Source organism: Hypanus sabinus, unplaced genomic scaffold (assembly GCF_030144855.1).
Source record: "Hypanus sabinus isolate sHypSab1 unplaced genomic scaffold, sHypSab1.hap1 scaffold_945, whole genome shotgun sequence".
In the NCBI taxonomy this organism is placed as follows: domain Eukaryota; kingdom Metazoa; phylum Chordata; class Chondrichthyes; order Myliobatiformes; family Dasyatidae; genus Hypanus; species Hypanus sabinus.
Window position 1 is genome coordinate 110,546 of NW_026781799.1, and position 26,286 is coordinate 136,831.

At 46.0% G+C, this 26,286-nt stretch overlaps 1 protein-coding gene across 1 annotated transcript in view; it reads right to left on the reverse strand.

Moving 5' to 3' along the window:
• Positions 1-26,286, reverse strand: part of LOC132390537 (uncharacterized) — a 47,853-nt gene that overhangs the window by 10,343 nt on the left and 11,224 nt on the right. The window contains exons 4-7 of the mRNA XM_059963152.1: positions 11,637-11,766; positions 11,396-11,467; positions 10,024-10,143; positions 6,105-6,221 (exon numbers count right to left, since the gene is read on the reverse strand). Coding sequence (XP_059819135.1) covers positions 6,105-6,221; positions 10,024-10,143; positions 11,396-11,467; positions 11,637-11,703 — 376 coding nt within the window. The 5' untranslated portion in view covers positions 11,704-11,766. The remainder of the gene's footprint in view (positions 1-6,104; positions 6,222-10,023; positions 10,144-11,395; positions 11,468-11,636; positions 11,767-26,286) is intronic.

The following is a 26,286-nucleotide window of genomic DNA, read 5'->3' on the forward strand; positions in this document are numbered from 1 at the left end:
GCATTAGGACGGAAAAGCCCCCAGGGCCTGACGGAATATTCCCCCAGGCCGCTCCACGAGGCGAAGGAAGAGATTATCGAGCATCTGGCTAGGATCTTTCTGTCCTCGTTGTCCATGGGAATGGTAGCAGAGGACTGGAGGTAGGCGAATGTTGTCCCCTTGTTCAAAAATGTTTGTTGGGATAGGGATAGGGTAGTAGGGATATAAAACTCTGCTTAGGCCAAACTTGGAGAACTCTGTCCAGTTCTGGTCACCTCACTATAGGAAGGATGTGGATTACTGGAAAGGATACAGAGATTTACCAGGACGCTGCTTGGTATATAGAGTATGGATTACGATCAGAGATTAAGGGCGCTAGGGCTTTACTCTTTCGAGAGAAGGAGGATGAGAGGAGACATGATAGAGGTGTACAAGATATTAACAGGAATAGATACTGTGGACAGCTATAATTATATTAATTATAGAAAGTGAGCCTTACGTCTGTGGCGGGAAAGCTTTTGGAAACGATTCTTAGAGATAGGATCTATGGGAATTTAGAGAATCATGGTCTGATCAGGGACATTCAGCATGGCTTTGTGAAGGGCAGATCGTGTCTAACAAGCCTGATAGAACATTTGAGGTGGTGACCAGGCATATAGATGAGTGTAGTGCTGTGGATGTGATCTACATGGATTTTAGTAAGGGATTTGATAAGGTTCCACACGGTAGGCGTATTCAGATAGTCAGAAGGCATGGGATCCAGGGAGGTTTGGCCAAGTGGATTCAGAATAGACTTGCTTGCAGAAGGCAGAGGGTCGTGGTGGAGGCAGTACATTCAGAATGGAGAGCTTTAACTAGTGGTGTCCCACAAGTATTTTTTCTGGGACCATTAATTTCCGTGATTTTCATTAACGACCTGGATATGGTGGTAGAAGTGTGGGTTAGCAAGTTTGCGGACGATACAATGGTTGGTCGTGTCGTAGATAGTGTAGGGGATTGTCGAAGTTAAGGAGACGGAAGTTCAAGTGGATATTAGAGGAAGGTTTTTCACTCAGAAAGTGTTTGGTGCGTGGAATGCACTGCCTGAGTCAGTGGTGGAGGCAGATCTAAGAGAGAAGTTTAAGAGGCTACGAGACAGGTATTTGGAGAAATTTAAGTAGGGTGGTATATCGGATGCAGTATTAGATATTTGGCACAGCATTGTGGGTTGAAAGGCCTGTAATGTGCTGTACTATTCCATGTTCTATGTTCTCACAAATCATAAACTCTACCTCTCGAAATTTGATTGCTAATACCCCATACGCTGTCTTAAGTACCCTATCTACCTGTAGGGCAAACTTTAGGGATCGGTGGACATGTACACCCAGATCCCTCTACTCCTCCACACTACCATGTGTTCTGCCATTTACGTTTTACACTGCCTTGGAGGTTGTTCTTACAAGGTGTATTACCTAACACTTCTCGGGGTTGAACACCAACTGCTTCTTCTCAGCCAACTGCTGCATCCAAACAATGTCTCTCTGCAATCTTCGACAATCTTCTACACTATCTAAAACACCACCAAACTTTTTGTCGTCTGCAAACTTGCCAACCCACCCTTCTACCCTCACATCCAGGTCGATAATGAAAATCACAAAAGGTAGAGGTCCCAGAAAGGATCCTTGATGGACAGCATTGGTCACAACCTTCCAATCCGAATGTACTTCTCCCCTCCCCCCACAACCCTCTGTTTCCTGCAGAAAAAATAAATACCGCATTCACCTGGCCAAATGTCCCGGTATCCCATGCCTTCTGATTTTATGAATTAGCCTACAGTGTGGAACCTTGTCAAACGCCTTACTAACCGCCATCTATACCATATCTACTGCAATACTCTCATCTGTAAGTTTGGTTAACTCCTCAAAGAAATCTATCAGGCTTGTTAGACACGATCTGTCTTTCATAAAGCCATGCTGACGGTCCCTGACCAGACCATTATTCTCTAAATTCCCATAAATCATCTGTCTAAGAATATTTTCCAACCGGTTTCCCACGCCCGACGTGAGGCTCACTGGTCTATAATTACCCGTACTATCCCTACTACCTTTGTCGAGCAAGAGGACAACTTTCGCTTCCCCCCAATTCTGCGGTACCATTCCGGTGGAGAACGAGGACATAACGATCCTAAACAGAGGCTCAGCAATCATTATCCTCACATCGTGGAACAGCCTGGGGAACATTCCGTCAGGCCCCTTTACTTACCCGTTCTCATAAATTTGAACAACAACACGTCATCTCCACTACAATCAACATGCTCCAGAACATCAACGTCCATCATATTGTCCTCACCGTCATCAGGTTCTCTCTCATTGGTGAATACCGAAGATAACTATTCATTGAAGACCTCGCTCTCTTCCGCAGTCTCCAGGCCCAACTTTATCCCACCTTTCTCTCTAATTGGTCCTTCCTTCACTCCTGTCTTCCTTTTATTCTTCTGATAACGGAGGAATGCCTCACCCTACTCGCAAAGGCCTTCTCATGTCCGCTTCTGGCTCTTCTGAGACCCTCTTAAGCTCCTTTCTTGCTATCCTTTATTCTTCAATAGACACATCTGTCCATTGCTTCCTAAACAGCAGGTATGCTGCCTTCTTCCAACTGACGAGATTTTCCACCTCACTAGTTACCCATGGTTGCTTCACCCTACCGTTCTTTATCTTAGTCTCAAGACAATTTTATCCCTAACATCCTGCCAGAGATCCCTAAACTTCGACCATATATCCTGCCACAATTTGTGTGGTTGGGACTAGTAGGATCAGTGCTGGGTCCATTTTTATTTGTCATCTATATCAATGATCTGGAATGTAAAGTAGTAAATTTGATCAGCAAATGTGCTGATGATACCAAGATTGGAGGCGCAGTGACAGTGAGGAAGATTTTTAAACTTGCAGAGGTATTTGTACCAGCTGGTAAAATAGGCTGAAGAATGGCAGATGGAGTTTAATACAGACAAGAGTGTAGTATTGCAATTTGGAAGGACAAACCAAGGAGAAAATACAAGGTAAATGGTAGGGCACTGAGGAATGCAGTAGAACAGATGGATCTGGGAATACAGATACAAAATTTCCTAAAAGTGCCGTCACAGTTAGATAGGGTAGTAACGAGAGCTCTTGGTACATTGGTCTTTATATATCAAAGTATTGTATATAAGAATTGGAACGTTATGATGAGGTTGTATAAGGCATTGGTGAGGAAGAATTTGGAGAATTGCGTGACGCTTTGGTCACCGAATTACTGGAAAGTTATTAATAAGGTAAGAATGCTGAGAAGGTTTACATGGATGTTGCCGGGATTTAAGAAACTGAGTTACAAAGAAAGGTTGAATAGATTTGACAAGGTTCGACATGGAAGGTTAGTTAGGAAGTTTCAATCGTTAGGTATTAACATTGAAGTAGTAAAATGTATTCAACAGTGGCTGGATGGGCGATGCCAGAGAGTAGTAATCGATACATCGTTGTCAGGTTGTAGGCCGGTGACCAGTGGTGTGCCTCAATTGTATTTATCATATACATAAATAATCTGTATGATGGAGTAGTAAATTGGATTAGTAAGTATGCAGATGATAATAAGATAGGTGACGTTGTGGACAATGAAGTAGGTTTTCAAAGCCTGCAGAGTGATTTCAGAGAGGTTTAGTCTAGTTAGAGGAGTGGGCTGAGCGATGGCAGATGAAGTTTAATGCTGATGTGTGAGGTGTTACATTTTGGTAGGACTAATCAAAATAGGACATACATGGTAAGTGGTAGGCCATTGAAGAATGAAGTAGAACAGAGTGTTCTAGGAATAATGGAGCCTAGTTCCTTGAAGATGGAAACTGAAGTGGATAGAGTCGTAAAGAAAACTGTTGGTATGCAGTCCTTTATAAATCAACGCATTGAGTATCGGAGTTGGGATGTATGGTTAAGAATGTACAAGGCATTGGAAGGCAATATTTGGAGTATTGTGTACAGTTCTGGTCAACGAATTATAGGAAAGATGTCAACAAAATAGAGAGAGTACAGAGGAAATTTACTAGAATGTTACCTGGGTTTCAGCACCTAACTGACAGAGAATGGTTGACCAAGTCAGGCCTTTATTATTTGGAGCGTAGAAGGTTGAGGGGGTCTTTGATAGAGGTATTTAAAATTAAGAGGGGGATAGATAGAGTTGACGTGGATAGGCTGTTTCCATTGAGAGTAGGGGAGATTCAAACAAGAGTACATTAGTTGAGATTTAAGGGGTAAAAGTTTAGGGGAAACACCAGGGGAGACTTCTTTACTCAGAGAGTAGTAGCTGTGTGTAACAAGCTTCCAGTCTTAGTGGTAGAGGCGGGTTTGATATTGTCATTGAAAGTAAAATTACAGAGGTATATGGACAGCAAAGAAATGGAGGGTTATGGGCTGAATGCAGGTCGGTGGGTCCAGGTGAGAGTAAGCGTTCGGCACGGATTAGAATGACCGAGCTGGCCTGTTTCCTTGCTGTAATTGCTTAATGGTTATTGAGTTTAGATTAAGACTTTATTCCCTGGAGCGTAGAAGAATGAGGGGATATTTGATAGAGTTATATTCAATTGTAATGGGTATAGATAGAGTGAATGCAAGTGGGCTTTTTTCCACTGAGGCCAGGGAAGGAAAAAAAAAAGAGGACATGGGTTAAGGGTGAAGGGGGAAAAGTTCACTTTTAACATTTCAGAAAATGCTGGAAATGTACATGGATGAGAGGTGTATGGCCAGTGTGACTGGCCAGAAAAATGTTTAGGCACACCCAATAAGGGACAAAAGACCAGTTTCTCTGCCGCAATGTTCTGCGGTTCTATGTCCATAGTTTATTTCCTTGCAAATTATCATCGCAATTAACACCCGCAAATTCTAGTCTGATAGCTTCACATTTTCCCTTCCCCAACTAAATTATTTACTGTCCTCTCTGAATCTAGCCTTTTCGATGATAAATCTAAAGGCCAGGTAGCGGTCGTTACTGCCCCCCAGATGCTCCCCCACTGAGAGATCTGTGACCTGACCCAATTCGATTTCTAATACTAGATCTATTTGGGCATTACCCCAGTCGGCCTGTCAACACTCTGTGACAGGAATCCGTTCTGGACACACATATCTGACTCTGCCCCGTCTAAGCAGTTGGAACGAATCAATTCTCAATCAAAATTAGTGAGGTTAAAGTCATCCATGATAACAACCCTCTTAAATATGCACCTTTCCAAAATATGCTCCTCGCTATCTCTACTGCTACCTGAGGGCATATAGAATACTCCCAATAGAGTAGCTTCTCCCTTCTTGTTCCGGAATTCCGCCCATACTGACTCAAAAGAGAACAGTACTACATTACCCACCCTTTCTGCAGCTGACCAGTCATGCCACCCCTCCTCCGCTTCCAGAAATATTGAGAATCCATTCCTGCCCTGGTGGCAGCCAAGTCTCCGTAATAACCTTTACATTATAATTCCGTGTATGGATCCAAGCTCTCAATTCATCACATTTGTTCTTGATGCTTCTTGCATTAAAGCAGACGCACTTTCGCCCTTCTTTCTTATTACTTTTAGACCCTTTATTCTTCTACTCTTTCCTCAATGCCTCTTTGTATGTTAGATCTGGCTTAACTCCATGCACTTCTTTCACTGCTCTATCGCTCCGGGTTCCATCCCCCTTGCAAATTAGCTTAAATCCTCACGAACCATGCTATCAAACCTACCAGCATGGATATTGCTTCCCCTCGGGTTCAGGTACCACCCATCAAATATATACAGTTCCCACCTTCCCCAAAATGGATCCCAATGATCCAAAAATCTATAAGCTTGCCCCCTGCACCAAGCCCACAGCCGCACATTCAACGGCCATCTCCTCCAGTTCTTTCCTTCACTATCACGTAACAGAGGCAGCAATCCAGAGAACACCACCCTTAAGGTCCTGTGCTTCAGCCTTCTGCCTATTTCCCCAAACTCACAATTCAGGACCTCATCCCACTTCCCTATGGTGAGCTGTTTTTAATCGGTGTTACGGTAAGGGGGGATGTTGGTTTCACTGTTGTGTTTTGCCATAACAATTTATTCCACTGTCTTTATTAATGGTCTGACTCCACTCGGAGCCCGTTCCACTCACCATGGATTGAGAGACCCACCACCACCACCATGAGGGCGGACGTAACTAGGCAGAGTAGGCAGATCAGACTGTACGGTCTATTTCCGATCTTTACTTTCGACTCCTGTTCTTGCGCCGCTGCGGAGAGACCATACAACCATAAGACGATAATATATACTTTATAAATCCACAGGAGCAACTTAATGATAACTTCACTTCAGTGACTTAGTGACTGTAGTGATACTTGCTGCAGACTGAAAAGCTTGAGGATGTGGATATTTAGAAAGAGAATATGCTGGAGTTTTAGGAGAACTTCAAGTTGGATAAGTCGCTTGGAACGGACGAAATGTAAAGAAGGCTAATGTGGGAGGCGAGGGAGGAGATTGCTGAGCCTCTGGCGATTATCTCTACATCATTAATAGGGACGGGAGAGGTTCCGGAGGATTTGAGAGTTGTGAATGTTCTTCCATTATTACACAAAGTGAGTAGAGATAGCGCAGGAAATTATAGACCAGTGATTCTTACCTCAGTGGTTGGTAAGTTGCTGGAGAAGACCCTGAGAGGCAAGACTTATGAACGTTTGGAGAGGTATATAATATTTAGGAGTAGTCTGCATGGCTTTGTCAAGGGCAGGTCGGGCCATACGTCCGTGATTAAATTTCCGTGAGGATGCGGCTGAACAATTTGATGAAGGAAGAACAGTATATCTAGTATATATAAATTTCAGCAAGGCTTTTGATAAGGTACCCCATGAAAGGCTAATTGAGAAAATAAGGAGGCATGGGATGAAATGGGATATTGCTTAGTGGATCCAGAACAGGCTTGCATACTGAAGACAAATAGTGGTTGTAGACGGATCACATTGTACATGGAGGTCTTCAGTGGAGTACCTCAGGGATCTGCTCTGTGACCCTTATTCTTCGTGATTTTTATAAATGACATGGATGAAGAAGTGGAGGGATGGGTTAGTATGTTTGCTGATGACACATAGTTTCGAGACGTTCTGGGTAGTGTGGAGGGTTGCAAGAGGTTGCAGCGGGATATTGATAGGATACAAAACATGGCTGAGAAGGGGCAGATGGAGTTCAACCCGATAGGTGTGAAGAGGTTCATGTTGGTAGTTCAAATATCATGGCAGAATATAGCTTTAATGATAAGACTGTTGGCAGTGTGGAGGATCAGAGGGATCTTGGGGTACGAGTCCAGATGAAGCTCAAAGCAGCTCCACAGATTGACTCTATGGGTAAGAAGGCATATGGTGTATTGGCCTTCATCAATCGTGAAATTGAATTTGAGCAAAGAGGTAATGTTGCAACTTTATAGGACCTTGGACAGATCCCACTTGCAGTACTGTGCTCAGTTCTGGTCGCTCACTACAGGAATGACGAGGCAGCCATCTAACTGGTGCAGAGGAGATTTACGAGGATGTCTCATAGAATGGGGAGCATGCCTTTTAAGAATAGGCTAAGTGAACTCGGCCTTTTCTCCTTGGAACGACGGAGGATGAAAGGTGACTTGATAGAGATGTGTAAGATGATGAGAGGCATTGATCGTGTGGATATTCAGAGACGTTTAACCCAGGGCTGAAATGATTGCCACAAGAGGACACAGGTTGAAGGTGCTGGGGATTAGGTACAGTGGAGACGTCAGGGGTATTTTTTTTTTACTCAGAGAGTGGTCAGTTCGTGGAATTGGCGGCCAGCAACTGTGATGAAGCCGGATAAGATAGGGTATTTTAAGAGATTAGTATTGCGCTGTAGGTTTTCTATGTTTCATAAGATATATTAGCCGAAGTAGTACTTTCGGACCATCGAGACTGTTCCGCTATTCAATCGTGGGCTGATCTAATTTTTTCAGTCATCCCCACTCCATTGTTTTTGCCCAGACCCTCTGAAACGCTGGCTAATCAAGAACCTATCTCTCTCTGCCTTAAATGCACTTGATGACTTGGCTCCCACAGCAGCTCGTGGCAAAAAATTCCACACATTTACCTCCCTCTGACTGATGTAATTTCTCCTCAGTTCTAACAGGACGTCCTTCAATCCTGAAGATTTGCTCTCTTGTCCTAGAATTCCTTACCAACGGAAGGAACTTTTCCATATCTAGACTGTTCGTAAATGTTCAGCATTCGGAAAATTTCTGTGAGATCTTCGCGTATTCTGCTGAACCCCAAGGAATACAGACCAAGAGCTGCCGGATGTCCCTAATACAGCAAATCTCTCATTCCTGGAATCATCCCCCTGGATCTTCTCTGAACCCTCTCTGATGTCAGTATATATGATGAACCCAAACTGAACACAATACTCTAAGTTTCTTCTCACCAGTGCCTTTTGGTACCTCAACAAATTTCAAATTCCTTGACTTGGTAATGGCTGACAGGTGCCTGACGGAGTCCAGAGATCTGTCAGATCTCCCCTGTACCTCCTCCGCTCCAGAGAAAGCAGCCCAGGTGTCCGACCTCTCATTGTAAGACATGCCATCTTATCCCGGCAGAGTCCTGCTAAACCTCTCCGGAGGCTCCCCAACCTCCTGACATCCTTCCGATAATGGGGTGACCAGAACTGTATACAATACCCCTGATTCAGCATAACTAGTGATTTTTATGAAGTTGCAACATAACTCCCTGACATTTGTACTCAATGCATCGACTAATAAAGGCAAGAAAGCCATCGGACTTCTTAACCATCCCATCAAACTGTGCAGCCACGTTCAGGGAGCTATGAACATGGAGCCCAAGATCCTCTGCCCCTCTAAAGTAAGGAAACGTTCGGCACAGCATTGTATCCGAAGGGCCTGTTCTCTATGCTTCTATGTTACAACACTGTTTATGGTTTTGGCTTTGACAGTGTGTCATTTCGTTCATTAGAGTTACCAAGGTGCAACATTTTATGTTTGTCCCTGTTAAACTCCATGCAACTCCCGGTTTCCAAACCATATCTGTAACTGATCTGCATCCCACTGAGAATACATTGCCGGTCTTCTCCGCTCTCCACAGCGCCACTTCTCGACGTATCATCAGCAAAGCTACTAACCCACCCATCTGTAATTTCATGCAGATCATTTATATACATTTAAGAGCCGAGTGGTAATTTTGCAGTTCCTGTTCAGACCCCACTTAGAGTACTATGCTCAGTTCTGCTCGCCTTGGAAACACGTCGAAACCATAGAAAGTGTTCAGAGGACATTTGGAAGAATGTTTCCTGGATTGAACAGAATGCTTGATGAGAATAGGTTGAGTGAATAAAAACACAAAATGCTGGCAGAACTCAGCAGGCCAGACAGCATGTATGGGAGGAGGTAGAGACGACGTTTCGGGCCGAAACCCTTCATCAGGAGGGTTGAGTGAACTCAGTCTTTACTCTTTTGAGCGACCTAGGATGAGAGGTGACCTGATAGAGATATATAATGTTATGAGAGGCACTGATTGTGTGGATAGTCAGAGGCTTTTCCACAGAGCTGAAATGGCTCGCAAGGGAGGACATGGTTTTAAGGTGCTTGGAAGTAAATACAGAGGAGATGTCAGGGGTAGGTTTTTTAGCAGCGAGTGGTGAGTGCGTGGAATGGGCTGACGGAGGCGGTGGTGGAGGTGGAAACGAGAGGATCTTTTAAGGGACTTCTTAATGGGTGCATGGAATTTAGAATAATAGAGGGCTATGGGTAAAGCCCAGGTTGTTCTAAGGTAGGGACGTGTGCGGTCAGTTTTTTGGGCCGAAGGGCCTGTATTGTGACGTATGTGTTCTATGTTTCTATGTTTCTAACACACCCATCTAAAATTTATATACATCACAGACAGAAATTTAACTGTGGAGTCGAGTGACAACGTTTTATTACCCAGATGTTGTAAGTCTATGGGACACAGAGACAGATGCATTAGAAACTTGGACAATTGCGAGTATGACACGTGGTCCCTCCAGACGACGTCATCACTGTGAACACTAACCTGTTTGTGCAGTGGTTGACAACCCGCCAGGTGCCGAGGCAATGGGAGGATCTTCACGCTGATCGATGCGGATTTCCTTTTTCCGAACGTTCAAATCAGAGTAGGTGGAGTTCAGATCCTCTGGGAGAGAGAGAGAGAGCAGGTAAGCAAGAGAGTGAGAGCGGTAGAGAATGGGGGAGGGTGTCAGAAAGAGAGAGGAGGGGGTGAGAGAAGAGAGAGAGGCAAATGAGGGAGACAGAATGAGTGAGAATTCGAGTGAGAGGGTCAGGGAGAGTGGTAGAGACTCAAGAGGCTCTCGGGGGCAGCAGAGGAGAGCGATGGACAGAGAGAGGTTTGTAGCGACAGTGGTGCTGGGAGGGAAGATGAAAGAGAAAGTATCAGAAGGGAGAACGGGGTGAGAGAGGTGGAAACAGAGTGAGAGGGACGGGGAGAGAGTCGGGAACAGTGAGAGGGCAGGGAGAGGTGTGAAAAAGGGCGAAAAAGACGGGGATTGAGAAGAGGGAGTGAGGAGAGAAGAAATGTGAGAGGGTGATGGAGAAGAGTGAAGAAGAAAATTTGAGAGAGAGGGCGAAGAGCGAGGGGACACAGTGTAGGGGAAAGGGCATGACCCATGGATCGTCAGGAGGAAAGGGCGTGAGGGGAGTTCAGGGGCAAAATTAGGGACAGAGCCAGGTTGTAAGAACGGAGGGGCGGACAGGGAAGGATGAGAGGGAGCGGAGAGAGATGGACAGAACGCGAGGGGGAGACCGAGAATGGTAGAGACGGTGACTGTGATAGAGGAGTGACTGGAGGAAGGGGGGCAATGAGAGAGGGCGAAGAGAAGGGGACAGTGGGGGAGAGTAGGGAAAGCGGGGAGAGAGGGGGAGAAACGGAGAGCGGAGAGGGTGTGAGGAGGTGAGGGAGCGGAGAGGAGGGGAAAGAGTGTGGGGTTAAGAACATTGAGAGAGCAGTTATGGATTTATACAGCGCCTCATCCTCACCGTTTCTCCCACTGCGTCCCTCCTCACCCTCCTCCCTCCTCACGGTGCTCACTCATCACCACAAACCCACCCTACAGCGCTCACTCCTCAGCGCCCCTTCCTCCACAAGGCACATACCATGCTAGCTCTGCTCACCGACCCTCAGCACACACTCATCAAACCATCCTACGGCGCTCCCTGTATACTGTCCCTACCAGGGCGCTCACACCTAACGGCACCCTCCCCACCGTTCCTCCCACAAAGTCCACCCACCCATCGTCTTTCCCATGCGTTCCCTCCGTCTTATGCTCAAACAAGCAATCCTTAGGGTGAGTGTACGTTTGCCCTGAGATCTCTGGACAGGATTGAACACGTCAGCTAAACAGTGTCAAACCAACAAAGATGAAACTGACCTCGATCTTTCCGCACCCGGGGCGCAGAGCGGGTCTTGAAATTCAATTCAGCGTACGATACATCAGGTTCAGCTGGGGACAGAAAAGCGAGGGTCAGAGACAGACTGAAGTTCCCTCCACACAGTCGAATCACACACTCCCGGGGTCAGACACAGAGTGTAGCACCCTCCACCGCGTCCCATCACACACACCAGGATAAGCTACAGAATAGATCAGCCCCCTGTCTCTCTGCCCCACTCACCTCGTGAAGGGGACCGTGCGTCCGTTTTTCCCAACTTCACATTCATGTGACTCTCGTTCCGGTCCATCCTGCCGAGTATTCTCTGCGTCTCTGAGCTCAGGTAGATGAAACAAACGTTGTCAGAGGAAGCCTGTGTAAACAAGTGGGTTAGACCGGTAACAACCAACGCCGGATAAAGAGCTGATGAGAGTGGGGAGAAAGAAGAGAAGACTGGGGTCGGGGATAGAGAGGTTGTGACAATGGAAAGACTGGGGAGAAGGAAGCGAGTGAATGGGTGTGTCCAGAGAACAGGGAGGAAGGAGTGATGGAGATGGGGGATAATGAGTGGAGAGGGTGAGACTTGGAGAAATTAAGGCAGGAGAGTTGGGGAGTGATTGGAGAGAGAGGGTCGTGAACGGAGGTAAGGGTGAGAGATCAGGATGGATCAAGACAGCGGAGAGGAGGAGAGGAGGAATGGAGATCGCCGTTCAGATGGAGGAGGAATTCCGGGAGGTCTGAAGAAATGTGGAAACGAAGAAGGGACAGAGAAAGGAAAGGATTTGGAGGAGATGAGTTGAGAGAGGAATGAGCTGAGAGTGCAGGAATGAGAAAGGTGGGAACGACCGAGGGATTTTGTCACTCATACAGAGTCTCAATTATCAAGGACAGATGCACCTCCAGCTGGTTTCTGCTTTGAGCATTGGACTTTCCCTCCCTCCGAGTGAGGTGAACAATTCACCTCGAAACACGGTCCATTCAGAGCGTTTCCTCGCTTTCCTCGTCCAGTGGCGCACTCTCTCATTCTCCCTCCTTATTCCGTGGCATTCCCTGTCTCTTCCTCTCGTTCTCCTTCGACAAGCTTCCCCCACTCTCCACTTTTCATTCTACTTTTCCCTCCCACAATTCTTTCTCACTTTCTATCCCATCTTCCTCCCCTCCTCAAACCTTGCTCTTTTCTCTACCTCCTCTCTCCCATATTTGCCCCACTGTCTCCCCTTCCCCATTGTCTTAATCCACTCTGTCACCCGTCTGCCACTCCCTTTTGCTTCTCTCCACGACCAACACTTCTGTCACCTTGACAAGCAGATGTGCTTACACACTCACAGATCCTTTCAGTATTCCCCGTCCCTTCCGACTGTCTACCTTCATTTCCTTCGGCCCATCTCCACCCCTACTCCCATCTGAGATTCCCGTTCTCTCCCAGCACACCTTCCTCCTTCCCGCCACAACTCTTTCTCTGCCTTTCGTTTTCCTCAGTCCCTCGCATCCTTCTCCCACCCTCGCCTGGCACTGGCTCCTTCTGTCCCACACAACTCAGCCCCTTCGACGGCTTCCCTATTACGCACCTGCCCTCTCCCCTTCCTCTACACTATCCTCTTTTAACGATTTTAACGGCTTTCTTTCCTCCTCTCCTCTTCCCTCATATTTCCACACCCACTTCAGTTATGCCTTCACTCGCCCTCTTGGATGCCGTGTTTCCTTACTTTCTCAATAATCCTCCCATGGGATACTTTATCAAATGTCTTGCTGAAATCCATATACACTACATATAATGCCCTTCCTTCATCAATGTGTTTAGTCACATTCTCAAGGAATTGAAGCAGGCTTGTAAGGCACGACCTGCCTTTGGTAAAGCGATGCTGACTATCCCTAATCATATTATACCTCACCAAATGTTCATAAACCCTGCTTCTCAGGATCTTGTGCATCCACTGGTCAATAATTCCCTGGGCTATGTCCAACCCTTTCTTGAATAAAGGGTCAATATCCGCAACCTTCCAATACTCCGGAACATTTCCCCTCCCCCTTGATGATGCAAAGATCATCGCCAGAGCCTCAGCAATCTACTTCCTCGCCTTCCATTGTAGCCTGGGGTACATCTCATCCGGTCCCGGCGACTTACCGACCTGATGCTCTCCAAAAGTTCAAGCTCATCCCCTTTCTTAAAATCCACACGCTGAAGTTTTTCAGTCAGCTGCAAGTGATCGCTACAATCACCAAGATCCTTTTCCATAGTGAATACTGGAGCAAAAAACTTCATTAAGGACCTCTGCTATATCCTCCAGTTCCATACACACTTTTGCTCTGTCACACTTGATAGGTCCTATTCTTTCGCGTCTTATCCTCTTAATCTTCACACACTTGAGGAAAGCCTTGGCATTTTCCTTAATCCTGCCCGCCAAGAATTTCTCATGGCCCCTTCTGCCCCACCAATTTTCCTTCTTAAACTCATTCAAGTTAGCCTTATAATCTTCTAGATCTCTAACATTAGCTATTTCTCTCAATCATTTTGCAAGATGGTCATTTTCGTCTTGACTAGATTTAGTACAGCCTTTGTACACATGGTTCCTGTGCCCTACCATAACTTCCTTGTCGCGTTGGAACGTACCTTTGCCGAACTCCACACAAATATCCCCTGAACATTTGCCTCATTTATGCCGTATTTTTCACTGAGAACATCTGCATCCAATTTAAGCTTGCAGTTTCCTGACTGATAGCCTGATGATTCCCCTTACTCCAACTAAATGCGTTTCTAACTTTTCTGTTCCTAACTCTCTCCAACGCTATTGTAAGGAAGATAAAATAAAGTTCGCTATCTCCAAAAAGGTCTCGCACTGGGTGTTGTGCTACCTGACGAAGTTCATTTTCCAATGCCATAAGAAGTGCATCGTCTCCTCTTATAGGCTTATCTACATATTATGTCAAGAAAATTTCATGAACAAACCTAAGAAACTCGATTCATCTAAATTCCTTGCTCCAGGGAGATACCAAATGATATTTTGGAAATACAAATCTCTCATCACGACCTCTTTATTATTATTACACCTTTCTACGATTTTCTTCCCAATCTAGTCCTCAATATCCCTGTTGCTATTGGGCGGCCTAAAAAAAAACACCTGGTAAAGTTATTGACTGCTTCCTGTACGTAAACTCCACCCACAGAGATTCCGTAGATAATTCCTCTATGCTATCCAACTTTCCTGGAGCTTGGTCACTATCTCTGATAAACAGTACCCGCCTCTATCTCTTTTGCCTCCCTCCCAGTACTTTTTGACTGTCTCTAAATATCCAAGTATCTGTAATGGCCAAAATGTCATATCTCCAAAGGAGATAGTGATCACACACTACATCCCTAACCATAGCATTGGAAAGGGATAGGAGGAGATAAGTTAGCAAAGCGTTTAGTTGGAATCGGGGTAAAATATGAGGCTATTACTTGTTTACTCTCATATTGCGTACTGTTTGCAAACATCGCCGAATGTCCACCCAAACGAGATTCGTAAGTTTCTCCGTCCGGGGGCTACCATCACCCAGATGAATCCCGGAGCCGAACCGATGATCGCATTCCCACTATCTTTTTTTTATTTTCTTGTAAACCCTTTCTTTAGCTTTCACAAGAGCTTCGAGTTCCCTTTTCGGTTTGAATTGGATACTTCTTGAGAACTGAGAACTTATTTATGTTTGGAATACACTTGTCCTGCACCTTCCTCGTTTTTCACAGAAACGAAAGCAATTGCTGTTGTGCTGACAACCCTTGCAGATCTGGTTGGAGAAATGGCATATGAGTTCAAATAGAAAGATAAAGCACAGTATTAAAGACAAGACCGTGTCGATGAGCAGAGGGATCTTCCGGTCCGTGTATGCAGCTCCATGAACGTGGCTCCGCAGTTTGCAGACGATATGAGGATAAGTGGAGGGGAAGGCAGTTTTGAGGAAGTAGAGAGGCTACAGAGGGGCTTAGACAGGGCAATGTAATGGCAAATTTACTGTTGTGTTGAAATATGGATGGTCAGGCACTTTGGCAGAAAATAAAGGTTTGACTATTTTCTAAATGGAAAGGAAACACAAAAATCACAGAGAATCAAGGGGACTTTAAAGTCCCTGTGCGAGATTCCCTAAAGATTTTTAGGGAAGTCTAGAAATCTACAACACATTCCCGGCTCCTCAGCCCACAATGTTGTGTCGATGATGTAAACTTCTCAGGTAGAGTCTGTGATGAGGAGGGCAAATGCAAGTCAGCATTTCGACGCTGAAACTTTATAAAACACTGCTGAGGCTTCACGTAGAGTGTTGTGAACAGTTTTGGGCCTCTTATCTTAGAAAGATGGTGCTCAAAGTGGAGAGGGTTCAAACGAGGTTCACAAAACTGATTCCAAGATTGAAGGGCGGCATTTGGGAATTGCTGGATATCTCTAGGCCTGTACTCACTGGAATTTAGAAGGAAGAAAGGTGACCCCATCGAAATCTATTGAATATTTAAATTCCTTGATCGACTGGGTATGGAGAGGATAATTTCTATAGTGGAGGAGTCGATTACCAGAGGACAGAGACTTAGAAGAACTGCGCGTCACAAGGAGAACTTACTACAGCCAGTGAGTGGTGAATCAGTGTATTTCTTTGCCACAGGCGGCCGTGGAGGGCAAGGCATATTTTTATGGCAGCAGTTCTCGATTGGTCAGGGCGTGAAGGAATACAGGGAGAAGGCAGGGGATTGAGGCTGAGAAGTAAAATGGATCAACCACAATGAAATTGTGGAGCAGTCTCAATGTGTCGATTAGTCCAATTCTGCTCCTAAATCTTACGTTCTTATGATGTTACTTCTGTTTTATTGTGGAAAGGCTAAATGCTATTGCTCGGTTTGACTGTCAGAAGACTGAGGTCACGAAAGTCACAGGATAAGATGCAGAAGCTGCCTTGCCTGTGTGAGCTAACAAAAGCTAGCAGCATTTCATACTAAGAATGAGCTAATGTTCACTTTTACCCAACACTGCCTTGGTAATGGAGGAACTGACTGCAGACGTGCAGTTCTAATTTTGTGCACTGCCCGGTCGCATCCGTAGACTGGCTGAAACTGAACAAGTGCTTCTTGAAATCGCTCACTGACTATATTTGGCTGTTGACTCGTGCCCAAAATACACTGTACAATTGTAAGAGATAACCTGATATTGGCGGAGTGGAAAGGCAACGGGATCACCTATTCGAGGGTTAACCGTACACCAATGTCTGTGTATTTACTTCTGTTTGATCCCAGGATAAATGCTTTTACAGTCCAATTTGGTAAAACAGGGTAAATTATATCGAGAGGAATGATGTGGGACCCAGGGAGAGATGACCGACTGATTTGATTGTGCATGACCTATTTTTCCATTGGTCTATGTAACATACATAGACATGTCCATTACGAACATCCCAGATGGTAGACACCCTGGGAGATGGAAGTTTCGGAGAGACGGACATGAACTGTAGTGGTGAGAGAGGGAAAGAGAGGAGGAGATTTGGAGCGTGGAACATCGAAGGGGAGGGAGATATCAGATGGCGTGAGACCCAGGGACAGTTGTCGGTTTGATTTGACCGGGGAAGGTAGATCACGCACGGATAGTAGATGTGATTTTCATGGAATTTAACAAGGAATTTGACAGGGTCCAGTTTGCAGACTTCATTGGAGGATGATGTGGAACCCGCGACGCCTCTCTGAGCAGTTTGATTGCGTTCTGCAATATGGCGGTTTCCCCGAGAATGTACACTGTGCAGTTAATAACCTTGCCGAAGAGAGTAATGTTGGGGGCGTTGTCAACAGAGAGGACAGTTATCATTGACAGGAGGATCCTAATCAGCTGAGGAAGATTGCCGAGCGCAGCCGCATGCAGGTTAACTCGTTAAGGGCGATCAGACATATTTCTGGACGACAAACCACGGGAAGACTTACAGAGTGAACGGGAGGGACTCTGGAAATTATAGTAGTGCAAATGGACCTATGCATCCAGGTACACGTTTCCCTGAAAGTGGAGTCACATGGACCCTGGGGAGTGTTGTAGAGGAAACCAGGGATACAGAGAAATATAAATTAAAACATTGAGCGCAATGCAGGCCCTTCGGTTGACAATGTTATGTTGAACGTGTACTGACTTTAGAAATTACTTAGGGTTAACCATAATCCTCTAATATTGACGGCTCCATCGAGGAGTCTATAACAAGTTCCAATTGTATTCGCCTGCAGCAGAGTCGGATGTAGCACATTCCTGCCCACACCACTCTCTGCGTAAAAAAAAAAAAGAAAATCTGCTCCTAACATCCCCTCTGTCCTACTGCAAGCACCTTAAAACTGTTCCCTCTCCGGTTAGTCATCTCAGCCCTGGGAAAAAGCCTCTAACGATCCACACGATCAATGCCTCTCATCACTTACATACCGCTATCAGGTCACCTCATATCGTCCGTCGCTGCAATGACAGAACTCCGAGTTCACTGAAACTATTACCAGAAGCCATGATTCCCAATCCAGGCAACATCCTTTTTAATCTCCTCTATAGGTTCTACATCATCCCTGTTGTCGGGTGACCAGAACTGAGCACAGTTCCCCATGTGGGGGTGGGGTGGGTGACCGCTGTGCATCATGGCTGTAACATTACCTCTCGCTGTTGAACTCAGTTCCACGGTTGATGATTACTAATGCATTGTATTCGTAAACACAGAGCTAAACTGCGCAGCAGCTACGTGTGCCTGATGGAATCGGACTCTAGGATCCCTCTGATCGTCCACACTGCAAGGTTTACCATTAGTAATATATTCTGCCATTATATTAAACCTACACAAATGAACAACCTCCCACTTACCTGGGTTGAACACAATCTGCCACTTCTCAGACCAGTTTTGCATTTATAAGACCATAAGACAAAACAGCGGAAGTCGACAATTCGGCCCATCGAGTATGCTCCGCCATTTCATCATGAGCTAATTCATTCTGCCATTTAATGCCACTCCCACGCCTTCTCACCTTATCCTTTGATGCCCTGGCAACTTAAATAACTATCAATTCTCCCACCCAATTACTTGAAATCCACTTCCGCCCGTGGCAACAAATTCCACAGATTCACCACCCTCTAGATAAAAAAAATAAATCTTCTCATCTCTGTTCTGAATGGGCGCCCTTCAATCCCTAACTCGTCTCCTCTCGTACTGGACACCCCCACCATGGGAAACAACTTTGCCAAAACCACTCTGCGTATGCCTATTAACATTAGAACTGCTTCTATCAGTTCCCGCTCATTCTGTTAAACTCCGAGGAGGGCAGTTCAAGAACCGACAAATGCACCGCATATGTTAACCCTCTCATTCCCGAAATCATTGTAGTGAAGCTTCTCTGAACCCACTCCAAAGTCAGCTCAGCCTTTTTTTAAATAAGGTGCCCAAAACTGTACACAGTACTCCAAGTGAGGTCTTACCAGTTCTTACAGAGCCTCAGAATCACATCCTTGCTCCTGTACTCTATTCCTCTGGAAATAAATGCCAACATTGCATTCGCATTCTTCACCACCGACTCAAGCTGGAGGTTAACATTAAGGGTATCCTGCACGAGGACTCCCATGTCCCGTTGCATCAGAGAATTTTGAATGCTCTCCTTATTTAAATAATATTCTGCCCGTTTATTTCTTACCAAAGTGCATGAACGTACACTTTCCAACATTGCATTTCATTTGCCACTTCTCTTCCCATACTCCGAATCTATCTATGTGTCCCTACAGACTCTGTTTCCTCAGCACTACTGGCCTCTCCACTTATCTTTGTATCATCAGCAAACTTAGCCACAAAGCTACCATAATCCAAATCGTTGACATACAGAGTAAAAAACGCAGCCACAACACGGACCCGTGGGGAACATCATTACTAACAGGCAGCCAAGCAGAATGGGATCCGTTTATTCCCACTCTGTTTCCTGCCAATCACACAATGCTCTGTCCACGTATGTAACTTTCCCGCAATTCTATAAGCTTTTATATTTTTTAGCAGCCTTATGTGCGGCACCTTGTTAAAGGCCTTCTAAAATTATGAGCCTTCTACAACAACTCTTTGCCTTCTTTGGGCAAGCCAGTTCAGGATCTCCAAAGCAATGTCCCCTTGGATCCCATGCATCCTTTCTTTCTTAATAAACCTTGCCTGGGTACCTTATCAAATGCCTGTGCGAAATCCATTTCCATTAAATCTACTGTTCTTCCTTCATCAATGTGAATAGTTACATCCTCAGAAGATTCAATCAGGTTCGTAAGGCACAAGCTGCCCTTTACAAAGTTATGTTGTCTATTGCTAAACATATTAACCCTCCCCAAATGTGCATAAATTCTGCCTCTTACGATCTTCTCCATCAACCTAACAACCACTGAGGTAGGACTCACTGGTTTAGAATTTCCTGGCCGCATGCACTCCATTTCTGGAATAAAGGAAAAATATCCGCAACCCACCAATCCTCCGGAACCGCGCCCGTCCCCATTGATGATGCAAAGATCATCGCCAAAGTCTCAGTAACCTCCTACCTTACTTCCCAGAGTAGCCTTGGGTACATCTCATCCGGTCCCGATGACTTATCCAAAAGATGCATTCCAAAATCTCCAGCACATCCTCTTTTTAATTGTCTACGTGTTCAAGCTTTTCAGTCTGCTGCAAGTCATCACTACAATCACCAAGATCATTCTCCACAGTGAGATCTCACTGAAATCTAGCAACTCAGCAAGTAAATTTTCCAATAACAAATCAAGAACAATTTCCCGTCTTGGAGGCTTATCTACATAATTGTATCAAGAAACATTCCTAAAAACACCTCACAGGCACCAACTCATCCAAACCTCTTGCTCTAGGGAAATGCCGATCGATATTTAGGATTTTAATATCTCCCATCGCGGCAACTCTGTTATTATCATAACTTTCCAGGATCTGTTTCCCTATCTGCTCCTCGATATTCCTGCTACCATTGGGCGGCCTATGAAAAATCACCTAGTAAAGTTATTGGAGTTATCCGTAGATAACTCCTCCATGGAGTCGACCTTTCCTGCAGCTGTGTCACAATCTCTGATCAACGGTGCCACGCCCTCAGCACTTTTGCCCAACCCCGCCCGTTCTGAAACATCTAAGAGTTGGCACATGACGTATCCATTCCTGCCTCTGAGCCATCCAAGTCTCTGTAATGGCCACCACATCATCATATCTCCAAAGGAGTACTTCGGCAGTTTGAACGGGGCACGTCTGCGCAAGCGCGTGAAATTCGGCCCTTGAGGCAGTGGGAGAGTTTAAAAAGCGAGCGGATTAACAGGGTAACAGGGAGACAGGGTAGGAAGGCTTGACTCCAGAGGCTTCGGCGAGCTGATGCTGAGGACTAGCTTCCTCGCAGTGAGATAAGGCCAGGTAATCTCCCTCAATTAATCTAATTAGTTTATGAGTAGGTAATGGAGGCAGCAGTTAGGGCAGTCGAGTGGTCCGTTAGCAGTGTGTGGAAAGTCCGGGCGAGCACAAACGTGCCGGATGACCACACCTGCAAAAGATGCATCCAGATGCAGCTCCTCACAAACCGTGTTAGGGTGCTGGATAAATTTCAGATCATTCGGGAGCCAGAAGGAGAAATAAACAGGAGTTACAGGGATACATTCACCCCTAAATGCCAGGAGGCATGTATCTGGGTGACTGTGAGTGTAGGGGATAGAATAGAGAGAATTAGCAGAGTACCCCTGCGGCGGTTCCCACCAATAATAAGCATACCGTTTTAGATACTGTTGGTGGGGACGACCTACCAGGGACAATTTGTAGTGGTTACGAATCTGGCAGTGAGACTGGATCCTCAGCTCAGAGGGGATGGAGTGGAAAGAGGAGAGCAGTAGTGATAGGGGATTCGATGGCTGGGGAGAGAGATAGCAGGTTCTGTGGGAGAGATCGAGAATCGCGGATGGTCTGTTGGCTTCCTGGTGCTAGGGTCTGTGATATCTCGGATCGAGTTCTCAGTATTCTCAAGTGGGGGTGTGAGCAGCTGGATGTCGTGGTCCATGGAGGGACAAATGACGTGGATAGGAAGTAGGAGGAGGTTATGCAAAGAGTTTTTAGGGAGTTAAGTGCAAAGTTGGAGGAAGGGACCTCCAGGTTTGCCATCTCGGGATCGCTACCCGGGCCTCGTGCTACTGAGGCCAGAAATAGGAAAATCATGTAGCTAAATACGTGGCTTAGGAATTTGTGCAGGAAGGATAGATTCATGTTTCAGGACAATTGGGCCTTGTTCCAAGGAATGTGGGGCTTATACCGACGGGACGGGTTGCAACTGAACTGGTGGGTTACTAAAATCCAGCGGGAAGGTTTGCTAGTGCTGCACCGGGGGATTTAAACTAGATTTGCAGGTGGAGGGGAACCAGAGTGTTAGAGCAGATTGTGAGGTGGAGCAGTATAAAGGTCATGCGCGAGCTGCAAGTACAGTGCATGGAGTAAAGGCAGATCCAGCATTTGAGGAAAGAGAAACAGAATAAAGGCTGTAAAGATAGTTAGGCAGAAGGGCTAAAGTGCGTGTACGACAATGCAAGAAACATCAGGAACAGAGGTAATGACATATTGGCCTTACAATTTCGCAGTTCTATCCATACTAACTCTGCATCTCCTGAATCTACGTCACACCTCGCAAGGGACTGAATTTCATTCCTCACCAGCAGAGCCACCCCATCCCTTCTGCCCACCTGTCTGTCCTTTCGATGGAACGCTTGATTGTTCATTTCCTAGTGGAAAGTGGCAGAGACGTTCACCTCGGAGAAGTGTGAGGTTGTACACTTTGGAAGGACGAACTCCAAGGCAGAGTACAAAGTAAATGGCAGGATACGTGGTAGTGGGGAGGAGCAGAGGGATCTGGGGGTACATATCTACAATTCCATGAAAGTTGCCTCACAGGTTGATGAGGTAGATAAGAAAACCTATGGGGTATAGGCTTTCATAAGTCGTGAGATAGAGTTTTAGTGTCGCGATGCAAAGATTCAGCACTATAACATGCTGGTTAGGCCACACGTGGAGAACTGTGCCCAGTCTGGTCGCCTCACTATAGAAAGGATGTGGAAGCATTGGAGACGGTACAGAGGAGATTTACCAGGATGTTGCCTGGTTTAGAGAGTGTGCATTACGATCAGAGATTAAGGGAACTAGGGCATTACTCTTTGGAGAGATGGAGGATGAGAGGAGACATGATAGAGGCATACCAGATATTAGGAAGAGTAGATAGAGTGGATAGCCAGCGCCTCTTCCCCAGGGCACACTGCTCAATACAAGAGGACATGGCTTTAAGGTAAGGGGTTGGAAATTCAAGGGGGGTATTAGAGGATGGTGTTTTTACTCAGAGAGTGGTTGGTGCGTGCAATTCACTGCCTAAGTCAGTGGTGGAGGCAGATACACTAGTGAAATTTAAGAGACTACTAGACAGAGAAAAGGAAGAGTTTAAGGTGGGGTGTTATATGGGGGGCATGGTTTAAGGGTCGGCACGACATTGTGGGCCGAAGGGACTGTAATGTGCTGTACTATTCTATGTTCAATGTTGTAACATTGCCAGACATTTCTTATTCGTCACTTCCGCCTATAAAGCCTCATTTAGTCGAATTGTCTTGCCTGTCCTGACTGTTCACTGCAGTGACGTTTTCTCAGCCTAGTGATGTCACCCCTCCTCCTTTAATTCCTTCCAATTTCTCACGGCTAAAAATAGGGTAACCCGAAATATCTTGCTCTCCTGCTTGCTCCTCCTACACCCAATTCACAGTAATGGCTGCAATGACATAATTCATGTATTGATTTATTCCCTGGGCTCAACCACCTTTTTTTAAAGCGTCCTGCAGTGAAATATACGGAGCTCAGGGCACCAGTCGCATTGTGTCTAAACTCTTGAAATCTTTCTTTTTCTGCGATCTTAACATCATCTGTCTCCATAGCGACTCCGCTATTTGCTCTGGAGCTCTGCATCCCATCCCCCTGCAATTCGAGTTCACCAACTCTCCCGAAAACTCGCATGCACAGCACTGACAAACCTTTCCGCTAGGATAACAGTTCCCCTCCATTTCCGGTGCAAACAGTATTACATCTCTGCTGTATGGATCCCACCTTCCTCGGAAAAAAATACAATGATTCCAAGTTTTAGAGCCCACCAACTTACACCACGTGCTAATCTGTATGGCCTTCCTCTGTCTGAACACACTGGGGCGGGTAGTGGTCTTGTCCTTTAATTTAATAGCTAAATCCCTGTCCTCACTTTGCAAAACCACCTTCCCATACATACCGATTTTATTTGTACATATATGCTGCTCACTCACTTAAGAATCACAGAGAAGGAATGGTGTGCTGAGAAAAGAGGAAGGAAGTGTAGGAGAGTGGGGCCACAGAAAGGGGGTTCAATTTGCAGCCTTGGTTCAGAACGTGTAAGTTACCATTTTCTTGCTCCCTGTCTTTGCTTGGAGTCAGCTTAAAATTCGAAATCCACAAACCCATGACTCGGAGTCAGGGACAGAGCGAGAATCCCTCCATACAATCCCATCACACACTCCATGGTTCACACACAGACAGAATCTCCTTCCGCAACGATCCTTCACACACTCACGGAGTCAGGCACAGAGTTCAGCTCCCTCCACTCTGACCCAACACACATACCCTAGGGCATACACGAAATGAAACTCCGTCCACACCGTCCCAGCATAGTCTTCCAGGGTCAGTTAACCAGCGAAGCTCCCTAAATGTTATCCCATCACACTCCCGGGGACGGAAATGTGAAGTACCTCCCGCACCGTCGCAGCACACCCTACCGGAGTTAGCAAAAGTACGAAACCCTCTCCCTCCGCCGTCTCCACACTCACCAATACCCAGATTTTCGGCTTTCCAGTAGTCTTGAATCGTGTGTGTGTCTCGGAGTTGTGGTGTGTGTGTTTGCGCGGACTGTGTGCTGCCGTTAGAGGAAGGAAGGGGAGGAGAGAGGAGGCCAGGGAAATTGTGCTGAGAATGCAAACACTGATGCAAGTGGTGTGGAACACGTGACCGGCCTGAGATGCAGAGTTATGGGGAGTTTCAGATCCTGGTAATCGATATCCGGTGGAACGGGGGGGGGGGAGGTGAAACACCACCCATCGTCTCTCCCTCATACTACGCATTTTTCCAGTGACACAGTGTGGCAGGAGAGTGGTGCGACGACTGAGATGGGGAGCGGTTAGCACATGGAGTGTATCACAGAGATGGGGAAGGAACGTATGGTTAGGTAAGGGATGATGGAGACGGCGAAGTGTGCAGAAGGGAGTTTGGGTCACGGAGACGGGGTTGCTTGGAAATGAGGGATGGGTGACGGAGACGGGAGTGGTGTATTGCAGACAGTGTGTGACGGTGACAGGAAGTAGTGTAGGGGAGAATGTTTGACGGGGTTGGAGAAGGATTTTGCAGAGAGCGGGTTCTTTGCATACGGAATGAAGTGTTTTCGATTGTTTTGGAATTACATTGCAGGTTAACGTTCTCCCGATATGTCCTTCCTATCACACACTCGGCTTCCCGAATGACCCTGAGTTCATCCAGTTCAATTTCCAACTCCTCAAAGCGGAATGTTAGAATCTGCAGCTGGATACACTTAAGACAATAAGACTCAGGAGCAGAGTTCGGCCATTCGGCCCATCGAGTCTGCTCCGCTATTTTATCATGAGCTGATCCATTCACCCATTTAGTCCCACTTCCCCCGCCTTCTCACCAGAACCTTTGAAGCCCAGGCTACTCAGACACCTATCAATCTCTGCCTTAAATACACCAAATGACCGCCTCCACTGCCGTGCGTGACATCAAATGCCAGAGATTCAACACCCTCTGGCTGAAACAAAAAAAAATCTTCGCATCTCTGTTCTGAATGGGCGCCGTTCAATCCTTAAATCATGCCCTCTCGTTATAGACTCCCCCACCGTGGGAAACAACTTTGCCACATCCACTCCGTCCCTGCCTTTTAACATTCGAAATGTTTCTTTGAATGTTTCTATTCGACATTCTTCTAAAATCCAAGAAGTACTGTGCAAGAGCGGTCAAACTTTCCTCATACGTTACCGTCTCATTACCGGACTCATTCTAGTAAAATTTCACTGAACACTTTCCAACGTCAGCACATCCTTTCTTAAATAACGAGCCTAAAACTGCACACAGCATTCTAACTGAGTCCTTACCGGTGCCTTATAGGCCTTCAACATCACAGCCCTGCTCCTATAATCTATTCCTCTAGAAGTAGACAAGAGTAGCAGGAGTGGGCCATTGGTCTTTTCGAGCCAGCACCATCATTCAATGTGATCAGGGCTGAACATCCACAATCAATACCCTGTTCCTGCCTTCTCCCAATATCCCGTGACGGCGCTATTTTTAAGAGCTCTATCCAACTCTTTCTTGAAAGCAGACAGAGAATTGGCCTCCACTGCCTTCTGAGGCAGAGCATTCTATACATCCACAACTAACTGGGTGATTTGTTTTTCCTGAACTCCATTCTAAATGGGCTACTCCTTAAACTGTGGCCTTCGGTTCTGCACTCCCCCATCATCGGGAATATGTTTCCTGCCTCTAGCGTGTCCAATCCCTGAATAATCATATATGTTTCAATCAGATCCCCTCTCATCCTTCTAGATTCCAATGTATACAAGCCCAGTTGCTCCAATCTTTCAACACCCGACAGTCCCGCAATCCCGGGGATCAACCCCGTGAACCTTTGCTGCACTCCCTCAATAGCAAGAATGTCCTTCCTCAAATTTGGAGAACAAAACTGAACACAATACTCTAGAAGTGGTCTCAGGAGGGCCCTGTGCAACTGCAGAAGGACCTCTTTGCTCCTATACTCAACTCCACTTGTTATCAAGGCCATCGTGCCATTAGCTTTCTTCACTGTCTGCTGTAA